Source organism: Akanthomyces muscarius, chromosome 2, assembly GCF_028009165.1.
Source record: "Akanthomyces muscarius strain Ve6 chromosome 2, whole genome shotgun sequence".
In the NCBI taxonomy this organism is placed as follows: domain Eukaryota; kingdom Fungi; phylum Ascomycota; class Sordariomycetes; order Hypocreales; family Cordycipitaceae; genus Akanthomyces; species Akanthomyces muscarius.
Genome location: NC_079242.1, coordinates 4,412,588 through 4,428,643, shown reverse-complemented (window position 1 = coordinate 4,428,643; position 16,056 = coordinate 4,412,588). Strand labels below are relative to the sequence as shown.

The 16,056-nt window shown below is 53.5% G+C and overlaps 4 protein-coding genes across 4 annotated transcripts; 3 read left to right on the top strand and 1 right to left on the bottom strand.

Moving 5' to 3' along the window:
• Nucleotides 1-370: 370 nt before the first annotated feature.
• On the top strand, nt 371-1,329 carry LMH87_004590 (uncharacterized protein; the record flags this gene model as incomplete). The annotated part of the gene is made up of 3 exons (XM_056195835.1): nt 371-433; nt 559-1,001; nt 1,056-1,329. 3 exons carry the CDS (start codon nt 371-373, stop codon nt 1,327-1,329), a joined length of 780 nt encoding a protein of 259 aa, XP_056049424.1.
• A 586-nt stretch (nt 1,330-1,915) lies between these two features.
• On the top strand, nt 1,916-2,377 carry LMH87_004589 (uncharacterized protein; the record flags this gene model as incomplete). Its single annotated transcript, XM_056195834.1, has 2 exons — nt 1,916-1,943; nt 2,043-2,377. The coding sequence occupies 2 exons, from the start codon at nt 1,916-1,918 to the stop codon at nt 2,375-2,377; spliced, it is 363 nt and encodes a 120-aa protein (XP_056049423.1).
• Nucleotides 2,378-3,182: 805 nt separating this feature from the next.
• Nucleotides 3,183-7,698, bottom strand: LMH87_004588 (uncharacterized protein; the record flags this gene model as incomplete). Its single annotated transcript, XM_056195833.1, has 2 exons — nt 3,183-7,558; nt 7,626-7,698. The coding sequence occupies 2 exons, from the start codon at nt 7,696-7,698 to the stop codon at nt 3,183-3,185; spliced, it is 4,449 nt and encodes a 1,482-aa protein (XP_056049422.1).
• A 725-nt stretch (nt 7,699-8,423) lies between these two features.
• On the top strand, nt 8,424-9,269 carry LMH87_004587 (uncharacterized protein; the record flags this gene model as incomplete). Its single annotated transcript, XM_056195830.1, has 2 exons — nt 8,424-8,469; nt 8,557-9,269. 2 exons carry the CDS (start codon nt 8,424-8,426, stop codon nt 9,267-9,269), a joined length of 759 nt encoding a protein of 252 aa, XP_056049421.1.
• Nucleotides 9,270-16,056: the final 6,787 nt, after the last annotated feature.

The following is a 16,056-nucleotide window of genomic DNA, read 5'->3' as shown; positions in this document are numbered from 1 at the left end:
GCTACCGTGAAACTCCGTGTGATTTGTATGTGATCCACATGTATACTCTACTCGAACCGTAGGTGACCAGGCCACGCGACAAGAAGCCACCTTGCCACTAACAAAGACTGTCGCTAGCCTTGTACCTTGCCTTGGCTGGCCACAGCGAGCTTCAGCTGCCCGCATTGCGGCCTTGCGACGGCCCCTGTCGCGGCCCGCCACAGGGTTCTCCAATTCGGGGATGCTCAATTCCAGCGCGAGCCTTCTCTTCTCTTCCATTCTCTCCCATCATCGCCTCATCATCCCATCTCTCCTTTTCCTCCCTCCCTCTGCCAGAGAGAAATCGAAAGCGCACCGCTTTTTTTCTTTCTCCTCTCCCTGTCTGCCCGTCATGTTGATCAAGTCGTCCGTCCTCGCCCTCCTGGCTGTCCAGGTCTTTGGCGCTCCCGCCCAGGTAAGCTCTCCCGCACCCTCCGTCGCCCGCCATTGGAGATTCACGCGCCTATGGGAGCAACCCCCCCACGAAGCCATTGGCGTCCGCTATCGAGACGGTTTAACTGACTGTGATTTCCTCGACAGGAGGCCGAGCCTGAAGCCGCCGCCGCCCCGCAGCTCAACGCCCAGATCACGGCCACGTTTCCCGACGCCGAGCTCATCGGCCTGCGCCTCGTCAACGGCAAGCCCACGCGCGCCGTCGTCGAGGTGACCAACAACGAGGACGGCCCGATCCAGGTCGCCTTTGTCTCGGGCACCCTGTCCTCGGACAAGCCGCTGCCCGACGACGCGCCGCTCTACCAGAGCATCGTGCACAACCTGACGGCCTCGCAGTACAACCTGCCCGTCGCCGCCGGCGAGTCGAAGCAGGTGCCCTACGCCTTTGCGCTCGACATGCAGCCCCAGGACGTCCGCGTCCAGCTCATGGCCGTTGTCACCGACTCAAAGGGCGGCATCTTCCCAATCACGGCGTACAATGGCACCGCGTCCATTGTGGAGGCCCCTACTAGCTTCCTCGACCCTCAGATGTGAGTAGAGCTGCGCGCGATGGCAATTGGCCCTCGCACTAACTTGCAATCTAGCATCTTTCTGTACCTCGTCCTCTCCGCCGCTTTCGCCGGTACCCTCTACTTTGTCTACAAGACCTGGATCGAGGCCCTCTTCCCTCCTGCCAAGAAGGCTCCTCGCACACCCAAGAAGGCCAAGAAGATTGAGGCTGATGCCGCCCTCTCCGGCTCCGAGTCCACCGCCGCTGCTACCGGCAGCAGCAAGTACGACGAGCAATGGATCCCCGACCACCACATTGCCCGCCCTGCTGGCAAGCGCTCCAAGTCTGGCACTCCCAAGGTCAAATAAGTGCGAACTGGGCTGTTGGATGTTGAATATGCGGGCTCTCTGTTGTTCCTCAGCTCACCGTGAAGGGCAGAGCTTGAGGTCAGACCTCTGCATAGAGTCGGACAGAAGCGAGAAGCAGTTGTGCCAGCAACGGCCGTAAAGGCACGTTTGTATATGCCAACGCTGCTCGAGAATGATAATGATGGCGGGGGACATGTAGGAATACAAAAAGATAACATTTGCCTAGAAGTCATTCATAGTACTGGAGTTTGAAATGAGCCATCCAACTACCAATTCGCGTCCCATACTTTATCCATGCTTGGTGTAACTCAGTCACAGCTGGATTTTCTCGTTGCGTTGCCATGGCTTTTGCATTTTTGCAAGCCACATTGTCATCGCTCACGCCAGTCCGCCGCCCGAGTCCGATGCCGTTGACTCTGAAGGCGCATAGATGGCGCACGCTATGGAAAAGTTATTCGTTCCAGCGCCGATCTATTAAGACAGAAGCACAATCTTCTCGTCTATCTATTCCCTTGCTATCGTTCTTCCTACTCCCATCTTTTTGGGGGAGGATCATCTCTCTTATGATCTGCAGCAATCATTCATCATGACTTTTTTTCTCGCCACCATCTTCGGTACGTAATTCCACAATCTTGCGGATCCAAAAGCTCCAGCAGGAACATCCCCGGAAACTAACACCTCTCCTCCTTTTTTTGCTCTTGCTGGCCAAACAGCATTTGCGTTCTTGGCCTGGATCCCCTTGACGCTATGGAACGTCGACGTCCTGTTATCTGCACTATTCAACCTCCACTGGCTGCCTCGCGGACGTCGGTGCCAGGTTCTGGACATTGCCGGCGCCATCTGGGTCGTCTCCGCGGCGATGGGCTGCGCGCTGTGGCTCGTCCACGGCCGCGAGCTCGACGCCGGGCTCTACTACCCTCGCCTCGCCATGATCAACATGCTCGCGGTCCACGGCTGCGCCATGCTGCGCGTCATTGTCGTCACGCTCGGCGTCCCGCAGCAGCTCGAAGCAAACGACCTGGCGGTTGGGCCGTGGGAGGAGCCTTGATGGCGAGATGCTGCGGGCTTGCATGATGTGGCTGCGAGTGCTATGCGACGACAAAGAAGTCTCTGCACGCTACAGAAACCTACTTTATCAAGCTCCATGTCCGCGACCACGTGCGCCATCACACGCACACAAATAACTTTACAATATACATCTACATACATGCTAAGGGCCGAGGTGTCGCGTTGATAGCTGTTGCAATATTGCTGCTTCGTATCATAGCCTCTTTACCTTCATGTCGCCTTCACCATAGCTACAACATCACATGAGTGCCCTCGGGATTCTTCACGAGGATTACTCTGTTTGGTGGCATGGGCACGGTCGCCCAGCAAACTCCAAACCGGCGCCTCGGCCCTATTTCGTGGCAGATGTTCGCTTCGTCTTGAGGCGATATATGCTGGCGCGCGATGGCCGAGAGACGCCGGCACATCCTTGCTACGTGCCCTGGCCGCTTCGAATACATTTAGAGGCGTTAATGTCGAAGTGCATTCACTTGGGTGGCTTATTCCGTTTTTACCCTTCCTCCGATGTTAGCTCTATATAGCGATAGATTCTGCCGTCGTATTATTGAACCAAGTTGAAAATATTTGTCTTGATTTTCTCGTCATTTTCCCGTCTCTAACTTTCTTCCTACTCTATTGATGTAATATTTTCTAAGCCCATCCAATCGCCATCCAGCTGGCACTATTTACTGCAAGCAAGTAAGCAAAGCAAAATCGTGAAAGTCATCATAGTTCAAAGGCCCAAATCACATCCATCCGTGTTCTCAGCATAATACATGACTCATACATGGCGGTAGCGCGTTCATTTACTCGTCCCTTCTCGAGCCTGCGGCTTCCGCAGCCAGGTACGACATGACAGCCCGGTTCTTGAACCGCTCATCGCTCGTTCTCCCGCTGTCACTAGCCTCCGCAGTGTCCTCTTGCTGGACATTCCCAAACAGACACTCCCACAAGTCGCCCTTGTCAACCATCTCACCCGCCGTCCTGTCCTTGCTCATCAGTTTGGACAGCGCAGCGTGTTCCAGCTCCAGTGTATTCGCTTCTTCGATACTCGCGCTCAACGGTTCTGGCGTCGCCGCTCTGGAGTCGCGGGTGTTATTTTTGCCTTTCTTCCTGACACTCTTGGCAGAGGCTGGCGTGCGGCCCATGTGCTCCATGCGCCGCCGCACGGAGAGGTTGTAGATAGACTCCTCGACTGTGCCCGAGACCAGGTACAGCCAGACAGTCGTCTCGTGCTGTTGACCGATACGGTCAACACGCGCAATGGCCTGCAGCTCGAGCGCCGTGTGCAGCAGAGGCTCGCATAGGAATACGTGGCTGGCGTTGACGAGGTTCAGGCCCGACGAGTGCGCGCGCGCGTGCAACAAGAAGCACTCTGCGGCCGGGTCCGTCTTGAACCGCGAGATGCCGTCGACTTCGTCAATCGACGCGTAGCCGATGCGGAAGCGGCGAAAAGCATTGTGTAGCACTGTGAGAAAGTCGCGGTACTGCGAAAAGATGATAGACTTGGCGCCAGGGTCCGACTCGCGCAGCCAGAGCAGGTGCCGCACCAGCGTGTCGACCTTGGTCGTAAACGAGGGCCCATCAAGATCAATATCTTTAATCTCGGCGAGCTTGTCCGCGTTGAACTCGCTGTAGATGGTGGCGTTTTGCAGGACCCCGTTGGACTGTTGGTGTTCCTGGCGGGGCTTGTCAGTGCTGCCTTCGCTTAGGATCTGCAGCTGCTGCGGCTTGATGGCAATGTCGTGCAGCTGTTCGGGCTTGAGCTTCTTCTTGCACACAGGACAGTTGCGGTGCGACTTGTACCACATCATCATGCACTCTTTGCAGAACTGGTGCCCGCACACTGTCAGCACGCCCGTCACAAACGGCGCTTGGCAGATGATGCACATGCGTGGCTCGTTGGACTTGCTTCCAGGCCCACCCTCGCCGTTCTCCTTGAGATTCATCAGGTATCGGTGCTTGGCTTCACTGGAGAGGAGCTTTTTGCGAGCGTCCTGCTCCATCTTTCCCAGGCGTTCTTCCACGTGCGCCGTCTTTTCGCCTTCGTATGGGAGCACGGCATCCGATACCACCTGCAGCTGACGGTAGTACTCGAGACGGGCATTCATGGCATCCTTGAAGCTCTCGATTTCGGATTCGAGTGCCGTGACTGCCTTGTTCTGCTCGCTCAGCAGCGTTTGCGTGTGCTTCAGATGATCAGAGACAATCTTGAGCTCAATGGTTTCGCGGCTGCCGCTGGGTGCATCTCGGTTCAAACGGGTCTGTAAGCCTCGAAGTTCGCCGATTGCGCCGCGCATGGATGTTTGCGAGCGATAGGGTTTCATCTGCTTCCTGGCTTGGAGCAATGCCAGCATCTTCTTCGGAGCGGGACCACCGCCGTTTGCTGCCAGTTTAATACTCGTCTCCGTCTCATGCTTGACTAGTTCGTTTATCTGTCCAGATATAGCATCCTGACGATCTGCGATGACGCTTCGTAAAGCCTGCACGTACACCATTAAGTCGTCTTGGAACTTGGCAGAATCCACAAGCTCTTCACCAGTAAACTCGACATCGTCCTCTTCGTCAAGCAACGGTCGAAGAAGAAGCTGTACCACCTGCTCTCGCCATTCATCCATAACATTAGCTTGCTCGTTGAGTTCGCCATAAAGCACTTCCAGTCGATCGACGACTCTGCCGCTCTCAATTCCCTTTTCCGTTTTGATGACAAGCTCTGGAACTTCTACAAATGTCTGATTGTTGGCCTTTTTCTTGATTCTTGTCATGTGACGGTTCGCTTTACGGTAGCTCTCTTGCAGTATCTCCCGTCGCACAACTTTGGCATTTTCATAGCCGTCATCTTCGAGTTTCTTGAGGCGTTCAAATTCCTCCGAGTCTGGCTCTGTCATTTCGACGTTGTCGCGAATTTGAAAGTTGGCATTGGCGCAGAAGAACACCGCCTTGTGGTGTATTTCCAGTGCAGAACGTAAGCGCCGCTGTAACTCCGAGAGTTTTCCTCTTGAATCAACAAAGTCGGTATCGCTGTCAGAGTCAGAGTCAGACCCATGTATATCGTGAACAGCATGCTCAGCTTGTGGCCCTTGAGCTCTCCTCAGTTCTTCGATGCCGCTAGCGAGTCCAGCTCTTGCATCCTCAACCAGCTTTGCTGTCTCCACGTGGACTTCTTCCCACAGAACGAGGGCCTCCTTTACTCTTGGACTATTCTCAAACAACTGACCCCGAGTCAATTTGGAAGACAAATAAGCCCTCTCTTCATTGCGAATAGCCGTTTCGCTCTGCTCCAACATGGCATTCAAAACTTCCTCAATAGTACGCATCGGCCGGTCTTTATTGTACCCAAGCAGACGTCGACTGTATACGCCAACTTCTGGATGTAGGGCTGTTTGGCGCAGTCTAGTCAGCCATGTTCGCATCTGCGCTTCGTAATCTTCCGGATCCCAATCATCAAGCGTCGGGGCACCTGTCAAGCTCAAGTCACAGTCTTCTGCCATATCCTTGAATAAGCTTTGATAGTGCTGCTCCTCAACGGCACTGAATGGCATGCTGATGACATAGCGTTTTTGGGGCGGTAGGAGAATCTCATCTCGCACAAGAGCCTTCGTATGTCGCAATGCGAGCGATCGAAATAGTTTCTGAAAAAGCGACTTGTGGAATGTGATAAGCGCATTCCAGACTTGGTTTGCATAGCAATATGGATGGTAACGAAGAAATAATAGCAACCCAAACAAGTCTTTTACATCGTCTTTCACGGGGGTTCCTGTTATGCCCCACGCGTTGATTCGTGGGATGACGCGTGCAACGGAGGCAGCCTGGCTTACACCACTCTCAATCATTTGGGCTTCATCGAGACACACCCTCCACCATGATATTTGTACGAGAGGCGATTTAGGGCGTTTATATGCTCGTTCGAAGCGGCGTGAGCGTTCAGGTGGGTCGGTAGCGAAGTGAAGTTCTTGGGATAAAACAGAATAAGTTGAAATGACGACGTCATACGACGCAAGCTTTGCTACTGCTTTGCTTTCTTCGTCTTCCTCGAGCTTCCTGCAACCTTGATAGTGTATGACCCGGAGAGACGGCGCATGGCGTGCAATCTCGGTCATCCACTGCTGTCGGAGAGATTCAGGGGTGACGATAAGAGTAGCTTTGGTTTTCAACAGCCCATCAGAATCCGTCTGAGGGTCTACTGGATCTTGTGAGCCGTCTTGGCGCTGATTCAGGAGGATAAGTCCAATAATCTCAAGTGTTTTTCCAAGCCCCATCTCTTCGGCCAGGATTCCACCTTTCATGATTCTGTCGGCAAGGTGGTACGGAGCCTTGTTGCGTGTGACGACGTGGAAGACATCACTTAAATAAAATGTCATCCCACTTGCATCCTTGACCTCGCGAAACGTATCACAATGAGCCTGTGGTACAGAGTCCGGGATGCGTTCCATGCCAGAAGGTGTACATTTGATTCCTTCGCGTTGTAAGAGCCACTTGACGGTCCTTTTTTGGTACGGAAAAAGCGTAGCCTCTAGCGACGGGACTTCAATAGATGCAGACTCTGGGTCATCTTTTGGAGGAACGTAAGCCGCTTCGTAAAAGTCCATCGGTGACCACGCAGAGGAGCTCATTCCTGCACGAGGAAAGAAGGCATCGATAACTTCCTGGCTCTCTCGCCGTTCGACGTTGGTTCGCATGATGTAGTATGGCGATGGAGTTTCATTCCACATTATGCTGAGCGCAAAAACACCAGTAAGCATGCCTTGCGCAATCTCCAGTCGAGCGTCAACCTTGGTCCACAGTACTCCGTGCGCGCTTCGCGACAGTGGCTGCGACATGACTTTGAACATCCTATCCATTCCAGGGTCGGCATGATCACTTTGTATCAGGACAGCAAAGTCGACAAGTCCGAGAGCCTTGTTACGGGCTTTAAGGCCGAGCAAGTTGCCGCCGTATCGAAGGGTAACATGAGGCCCCACGTCGGGCTTGACGGAAATCTGGTCGGTCGTTTCGCGGCGCTCGATCGCACGGGTGAAGGAAATGATGCCCTTTTTGACACATATTGAGCTATCGGGAGGGGCATCTGCAGTCTTGCGGCGCTTCGCAGAACTTCTACTAGTTACACCATCGCGGATGTTCGTCTGCTCGGAGCCGGACGGGAGCGCAAGGAGTGCATCGACGATATCAGGAGGTAGGACATCTGTGCGGAAATTCCAACATCAATACCGTGTCTTTTGGTCCGCAAAGTACATGCAATGGCAGCATACCGTTAAAACCGAACTGGTTGTTCGCGGCCGCATTCCATACTGGCACTCTGACGCTGCGCTTCGTTCGTGCCATGGTGGGGTATGCGAAGGGGCTTGCGCGAGCTTGGAGCTCGGAGCGGGATCATGGACGCATTTATAGATGTTTTTCGGTGAGACGGAGAGTAGAAATTTGCGCAATGTGTAATTAGGAGGTGTGGCGTAGAGAAGACGGCTGTCGTCAAGCATAGTTCGTTCCCGACAGCACTTCTGCCTAGGGGATCCACAGCGTTCGCCTTGTCACGCAAAGAGTGTATACAATATGCGAACCAGATCGAGGCAACACAGATCAGGCACGCGTAGATTTTGGATTTCCTTGTCGCAAAATATGGTGAGTTTTTTTCATGAAAGAAAACTTTGTCAAATACCAAACTTGCAGTGTACAGCCATCTGCCGCTGCCGCTGCCGCTGTCACAGCGCTCTTCTTGGTGAGCATTGCTCTCGAGGAAGGAGTTTCGCCACCAGACGGGCAGAACGGCTGCGGTTTCGTAGCCACACGCCATCCAATACATTCACATACTTCCAAAGATATATTGCTTCATTGACCGTCGACCTGTCCCGTGAAAGAAACTTGGAACTCACTCAGGTCATTATCGCCACGCATGAATTTATTCACTTCACTGTAGCCTCGCGACAGGTCCACTCTAACATGGCAGCCTCGCTTACATAACAAAGCCAATTGGCGACAAATTTCGAGCTTCAATTGTAACGGAGCAGATAGCCCGTCACTGTCCATTCGGTGAATTACGGCGCATTCACCTGATGCACCGGGCACCAAAAGTGCTTCCAGTGTTTGATTTCCTCGCAGGTACGACGAGATTGGTCCTCTACGACGGCAGGCTATCTGCCATTTATCTCTGCGACACGCCCAATCACTAACCCCCTACCTCGACAGACACTTCGAAAATGAGAGCCCAAAGTCTTTGGTCGTCGCTGCGGCCGCTCGTCTCAGCACCGACAACAAACACATTCAGCAGCCAAATACGATGCCTGCACAAGACGCGGCCTCCCCCTACGATTCCCAAGCCCCGGCCGTTTGTCCCCGACGTCGACACGTTCCTAAAGCTCATTGGCCGCGGCCTGAGCCGGCACGCGAGCAAGTTCCCCTCTTGGGAGGCGCTCTTCACCATGACCTCGCCGCAGCTCAAGGAGCTCGGCATCGAGCCCCCGCGCGCGCGACGCTACTTGCTGCAGTGGATGCAGCGCTACCGCAAGGGCGTCGTCGGCCCCGGTGGCGACTTCAAGTTTGTGCAGGACGGCGAGGCGCACCTCCGCGTCGCAACGCCGCCGGCGGGCGCCGCCACGGACGCGCGCTGGGTTGTCAACGTGCCCCACGGTGAGGGCGCTGGCCTGCAAAGCACGGGCGTCGAGACGCTTCCCCGACCAAAGGGCTACGCGGTCCGCGGTCTCAAGACGATAGCCGGCAGCTACGCCACGGAGCTGCCAGGCAAGGGCGGCGCGGTGGTCAAAATTACCGAGGGCATGTGGGAGCAGAAGCAGGGTAGGAAGATTGATGGTGGTGAGCGCAGAAGGGCCGAGACGCGCTTCAAAAAGCGCTCAGCGGAGCGCCGTGCCGAGCGAGAGGCTGAACTGATGAAGCACCTGTAAATTATAGCTGGAAAGAAGATGATGCCAGGAGTTGCCGGCAGATAACACATCATAACTTGTACCAATTATACTGTCATATTACATTTCGACATTTTCTCCTATTATGAACATGAGAATTGTACTTTGCAGACCGAGAAAGATATTGGGGTTTAGGAGCGCTTTCAAGTCTCTTACTGTCGCAAGGTTGTACGAATTCCACAGCGCTTCATGATTAAACACTCGGCCTTTCGCGCTCAATTGCAACTTCCGGCAGTGCAGGTGCTGCATGGTGTGCATGAACCGACTGAAGCACTACTCCATACAACCTGTGCGAGGGTAGCATGCTGGAGTGTAACGGTGTGTTCCTTGGAGCGGCAGAGCGGCAGAAAACATCCGTGGACAACGGGCTTTACGCATGCACAGCTCGGGAGGGGGAAGTTGCGTCATCAACAGCTCCGCAGGCGGCCACAGCAGTTCCGTAGGAAGCCTAACTCGGCATGGATGACAGAGTGCTCTCTTGCGTTTTTCTTCCATTCATTCAACTTGTCCATCAATGACAGAAGTCAAGTCGAGGTTCCTGAGGTTGTTAGTCACCAAAACACTCAAGCTGAACCAAGCATCAGACCACTTCAGCAGTCATTCCCTCTCTTTGCCACTGCTCGACGTCGCTGCTGCCCGGCCAGGCAAATTTGGATCCAAGACAGAGGGTGTGAGCAAACGATGCAGGCTTACCTCTGATCTTGCTGGATCCGAAGCACAACGGCCACCTCATGCCGTCACGTCACACCCAAAAGGTTGCTCTGACATCTTCTACGCGGGAGACGACTAGAAGGCTGCGTCTTTGCCTTCTATTTGTAAGCGATGAACACTCGTCTGCCCTACTTCTAGGAAGGCATGCGCTTTGCCACAACGCTTGTGGTATAAGTACAGCAACTCGCTTCGCTTTCCTGTCTTGTATTGATACATGACAGTTGACTCCTGACCCGAGATCCGACTCTTCCCCTGCGAAGATCTCCAGATCTCTGGACAGGTGAAGTGCCTGCGACCGAGTGGTCGTCCTTGGCTGACCCCCACGGGCGCGCCTAAGGACCCCACGATTTGGGGGCAGCTATTCGGGCCGTCTCACATCTCGATGGCTAAAAAGAAGGTATAATTAGCAAATCACGCTCAAAGATCTTGAGGTTGGGTTTTTGACACATAACTCACGCAAATGGGCACATATTCTGAAGCATTTTTTTTCTTCCTAAACTTCTTTTTTTCTTTCTTTTCTTTTGGCTGATCAACGATGCAGAACACAGAATCCAGCTGGCGCCAATCGTGTGAGAGCCAGCTTCCACGCTAGGAGAGAGTGGCTGCGCTCCTCCGTGGCCAACTCTCCTCGCGCAGCAACGAATCTATCGACTTTCTGCTATGCTATGCTTCTCTCGCCAATCTTCTTTCGTTCATGACAAATACGTAGGAGCTGACCAGCGCACGGGGCTTGCCTCTCAGGCGAGGCGATGGAACCTTCCACACCCCCGCCGCATCAGCCTCAAGGAACGATGGCCACACTTTTTCAGCTCAGCCCACTTTCGATCCCGACAGGAGCGAAGATGTATCCCTCTCGTTTCCCAGCCTCTTTCGGCACGGGGCTCGCCCTCTAGTTGGCACGATTGCGCCTCCTACTCGGTTATCCTCACCTGGCGGAAACTGGCGGACACCGTCGCTTCCTTGGCATTGGGTCGCCCTTGGCGTCATTTCCATCGATGGCGTCCAGATCATGTTGCCATGTGAGGGCGTGAAGATACACAGCTCGAAGCCCGTTAGCGTCACCGCGCATCAAGGCTTGAAGATGGTGTTCCTTATCAATGTACCAATGCGCCCTCTCGGTCTCTTCAATCGTCGATTGTCAGGGGTCACCGGGGAACTCATCGATGATGTTGGCGGCGCTGGCGTCGCTGGTGGCTTCGCCACCCGAGGAGATAAGTTGGCAGGTACTTCCCTGGAAATGGCGTCGATGCCGATGTGCCCGTGGGTTGTCTGGCGTGTCTGGCAATAGCAAAACGTTGGTCCCCGCCGCCACCGCTTCTCGCACAGATGGTGCTGGCGAATACTCGCCAGTGGTTCGCTTGGCCTTTTCCCTCGTCTAGATCGAGAGAATCCGCGAAGGAGGGGGGCGGGGAATCACACATGAACAGGCGTTTTTCCGCCTCGACATGTCATTCCTATGTACCTTGCGGAAAGCTCATGACGACAACCTGGAAGATGAATACCCAAATCGGTGGCTTAATGTTGTCTCACATCGTCGCCTCGATCACACTCGTGAGTACCGATCAAACAACTTGCTATTCTACACGGGGAGATCTCCAATATTTTGGGGGGCAACGGCGAAATTCGAATGCGGTGTGGCGCCAGTTCATCGGCAAGGGGCCTAGTCTAATATATGACAAGATACAAATGCCGCTCAGATGAGGGCGGCGAGATCGCCACTGTCTAGTTGCCGTTTCTCATTGACAAGGGTTGTGGAGGAGATTCAATCAGCGCCGGCCTTGTCCCAATCACTTTTGCTCTCACACCCCATGTTTTATGCGCTCTTCTTATTCGCACCGTCGCATCTGCCACCGGGGTTATGAAACGTTCCTTCGGGACAATCTGCGCCTCATTTGAGTTGATAGGGCACCACGAATCCTTCCGAGACTTCGCATGATTGGAAAACTGTCGGCATTTTGCAACAGGTCACGCTTGTTTTCTCATCTTGCGAGAGGAGGTTCTGGATCGTCCGGGGAAACTATTACTGTCAGGTTGGTCCTCGTATCTCAATTGCCCGATTGTGTGCATTTTTCAAGCCTCTCCCAGAAGCTGGTGACAACTGTTTGCAAACCAAATCTGGCCGTTTCTATCACCGCTAGATCTATCATATATCTTCTACGGGTTTAAGCCCAGCCCCTGATAGGCCCCGATACTTCACTCGAAATACTTCCGTCTTGGGCTAGTTGAGTAAACGGGCTCCAACCACCAATGGTGTGCTCAGTCGCCACAGCTGAACCAATATGTCCACTGCTCACACCCCCGGTACTTCGATTGAGTTGGACACCTTTTCTCATTCTCTAATCGAGTGAGACAGCGTAGTGAAAACTGCCAATGGAGCATTTCGCTTTTGCTCCGCCTTTCTTAATTTGTAATGGTGTGATTCTTAGGTTGTAATTTGGTTGCACTCTTCCCCGTGCGACGACAACAAACCCTACCGTGTCGGAAAATTAAGACTGGGTTTCCCCGTTCTCAGAAACGGCAGCTCCAGAACGTTCTCGTAGATCCGAAGCACCTTGAGGGCAGTAGCGTACCAGAGGCTACCACAGACAACAGACGTGCCCAGTCAAAGGATCCTAGGCTTTGGCTGGCCTAGAGTTTGTCAGTGCGATAACCACCCGCGCCACATGTTCAGGTATTCTTTTAACAGGTCTAATAACTGGTCACTGGCCTTGCGGTAGGAAGAAAGTAACAGCAGAAGCAGCGCTATCTAATGGCACTTTTACTAGTAACGTGTACCGAAATGGAGCATTAAATGAAGACGTTTAAAATCTGGCACACCCGTGGCTGATGTACGTGATGAGGACAGCAGCGATTTGGGGTGCATTTTGTCTCAGACCCCCCCATCGTGGGCTCGATTGGGAAGGTCGTAAATCGGGATACATCTCGGCCGACGGCACTCGCATTCCGCACCTGGCGAGCATGACGCCAAACGTTGGAGACCGTTCTAATGTGAGCGATTCACATACTGATCGGTTGATTCTTCATCTTGATTCCACATAAACAAACTACACTCATTTACAAGTTTTGCTGCTCCGGTCGCATGAATTCGACTTGCGTCTACCGACCGTGTTCTGTAAGGCTCAGCATCTACAGCGCCCTAAAGGGTGGCGATCTCGCTCTGATTGCCCAGCCAAAGTCTCAGATAGGGTCATGCGAGTCAAAAAAACGAACAAAAGGGCCAGTACTGGGCGATATTCGCATGATTGGCTCTCGTCCTTGCAGGCTTGCGCGTGTGCCAGTTTTCAGCTGAACGCCCTAGAATGGGTCCACGCTCCTCCGTCCTAGAAGATGTGCTCATAGAAGCCAAGCAGCAGTTACTTTGCCGATACGGAGATCAAGAGACGGTCTGCATGGAGACCGGTGATAGGAGAGCCCAACCAGGAAATGCACAGGAAGGGGCTCGTCGGGTAAAGCCTGACGCCAGACTTGATGGAACAGTACAGTACAGTACGCACGCCCGGGTGTAAGTCGACGGGAGTTGCGACCTGTGCTACCCTGCGGCAGGCATCCTTCGGGCGCGGATCCGCCAGTTCAACAGCAGCAAGAATGACAGGGCTTTCGGGCTGTAGTTAGTCGTACTGTTTTTAGCATCCGCCTAGCAGGTGTGGGTGGTCCCCTATCACCGTTTGAGGGAACGAGGCAGGCAATGGCAAAGCTCCAAGATAGAGTACACCCCACTGAAAGGAAGCACTAATAATGCTTCTTTTATACTAGTCTGGGGTTCCCATGTGGCGTTGTTGTCGTTCATTATTAGTCGCAAATGATGCGATGAACTCTACTCACAGGCTTGCGTTTGTGTACGAGAGGCACACGTATATAGTTGCATAGTCCGAGTTACTGGGTTCCGTCGCTCGTAGATAGAGTCAAAAGGATGGCGACCGCACTGCTCGCCAAGTATACCACAATTGGGCATTTGGGTATCGCAATCACTTATTTGCGCATTTTCATGATTGCTGTTCCGCCTCGCCGTTCTGGGCTGACGCATTAGTCTTCCCCATAGCGGCAAAGCGCAGGAGCACGCGCTACAACCAGGCTGGTGGAAGTTGAGAAGTGAGAGACCTTTCAGCGCTTTTTGCATGCCAGCCAATTCCTTTTCGTTGCTTGGCATTTTTTTGCTGTAACCTGTCTAGCTTGCTACATATGTATCGCCATTTACTTCCATCGGCCAAGGTGGACGATCATTCGAGCCAGATGGTACCCGTGATGATCCTCGACAATGGCATCTCGGTTGAGCAATCTGGGGTCCGAAAGAGGGGCCCATCGGAATTGCATCGCAGCCTCTCATAAGTTGGGTTAGTCTTTCACGAACCTCGACTTTATCGAGGGAGAGGGGCCAAGTGGCTGCCCAGTACTGTTTCGTATTTATCGCATTACTAGTGTCTAACTAGTTAGTCGTATGGTCATCTGCCATGGCTAAAGAGGCGGCCACGAGGCACAATTCCGCGGCCCCAAGCCCCCGTAGCATTTTCGCTCCTGAGCAAATGCCACGCCGCACGGCGCTCGGCTGTCGCCAGCCAGGGCAACTTCGTCCTGGCAGGCAGCTGCAGCCGCCTACGCCATCGCACCATTCATTTATACTTTTGCTACGCAAACATTACCAACTAAGTTGAAACGTATGGAGATCCTACATCCTCTTGAAGTTTCATTTGCAAACGCGTCTCATCTTCTCCAGCAGCTATCCCGAAGTAACAGCATGTGGCTGATCGACTTTGTTATCCAGCCTTTCAGACGTTGGTGCTGTCGATCCAGTTTCCAACCATAACTTAGTGAATCGACAGGGGGTACGGCAGACACCGGTCGTGGCTTGCCAGTGGACGGGGGCCGCGAAGGTGCAAGAAAATTTGGGTGTGGTGGTCCTGGTGGCTGCCCAGGATAATGTCACTGATGTGACCAAAGAGGGCATTTGACCACAAGCAGCGAGCCGCGTCTTAGCTGCGAAAGACCAGCCCAGAAAAAAGTCGCATATTCTGGTGCAAGTATACCCCTCTGAAAAGAGTAAATCGCAAGGAGTATTCCCACTTGGCATCGTTCCAAACACTTACTTAGGCTGCTGCATCGGACCGCGTGTGCAGGACCGACTTGCACTTTACAACGCGACAGGGTCCCGCGCCTTGCCGACTCCCGTTCTCCGTCGCAACGCCGTGACAATAGACTTGATGGGTCATCAACCTTAAGTCACACCCTCTACAGCGGTCCCTCATGGTAGCGGCAGAGCTTGTGTGCCTCATGCTGGCAGCCAACGTCGCCCCATACGCACCGCAACAGCCAGATTTGGCTACCAGCCTGTCACCCACGCATAAAACCCACGTCTAAAACCCACAAGGACAAGGTCTCAGGCTCAATTCCAGTCCTCAGCTTCGCCAACCTGGTACATTAATTTCTCGCTGACGTATTTCCTGGCGGATTAGCGTCGTGGTAATGAACCTATTTTGGCTCGCCGGGCCGCCGTTTCGAAAGCCAATCACAGGTAGTCACCACAGAAGAACCAAATCCGATACCCATCGGCGATCGAGAGTATTAATTCTCACTGGTGGTTTTTTTCTTGTACGACCTGGCTCGAATTCTCAACGACGCTTCTCGTACTGCCCCTACAGGTTTTTGAACGGCTTGTTTGAATTAAGCATTCGCACTTCGCAGCAGCATAGTGTCAATGGTTGACTTGGTTATCAAGGTATCTCGGATCAAGTTCTCTACAAAGCATATACCACTAGCGATCGCTCCCGTATGAACACTGGCCGTTTATCACCAGTGCCCTCCAATTTGCTACTGTATTTGGCACAATGGAAGGATGGAGTGCACCACGCTTCATATCTACTACCAGTACGGATACAAGCAGCCTGAAATGTAGTTATCAGCCCTTCCCTAGTTACCGACTAACATCTCAGCTCGCTCAGCTACAGCACCTGTACGTACCCCATCTCAATTCACACCCCTCCCCCAGCTGTTTTGCCCGACCCTGCAGCCGCCGCCTGCTCTGCCGAGTACTAATCGTGCGGTGGCTCACGGCCCCAGCTGGACG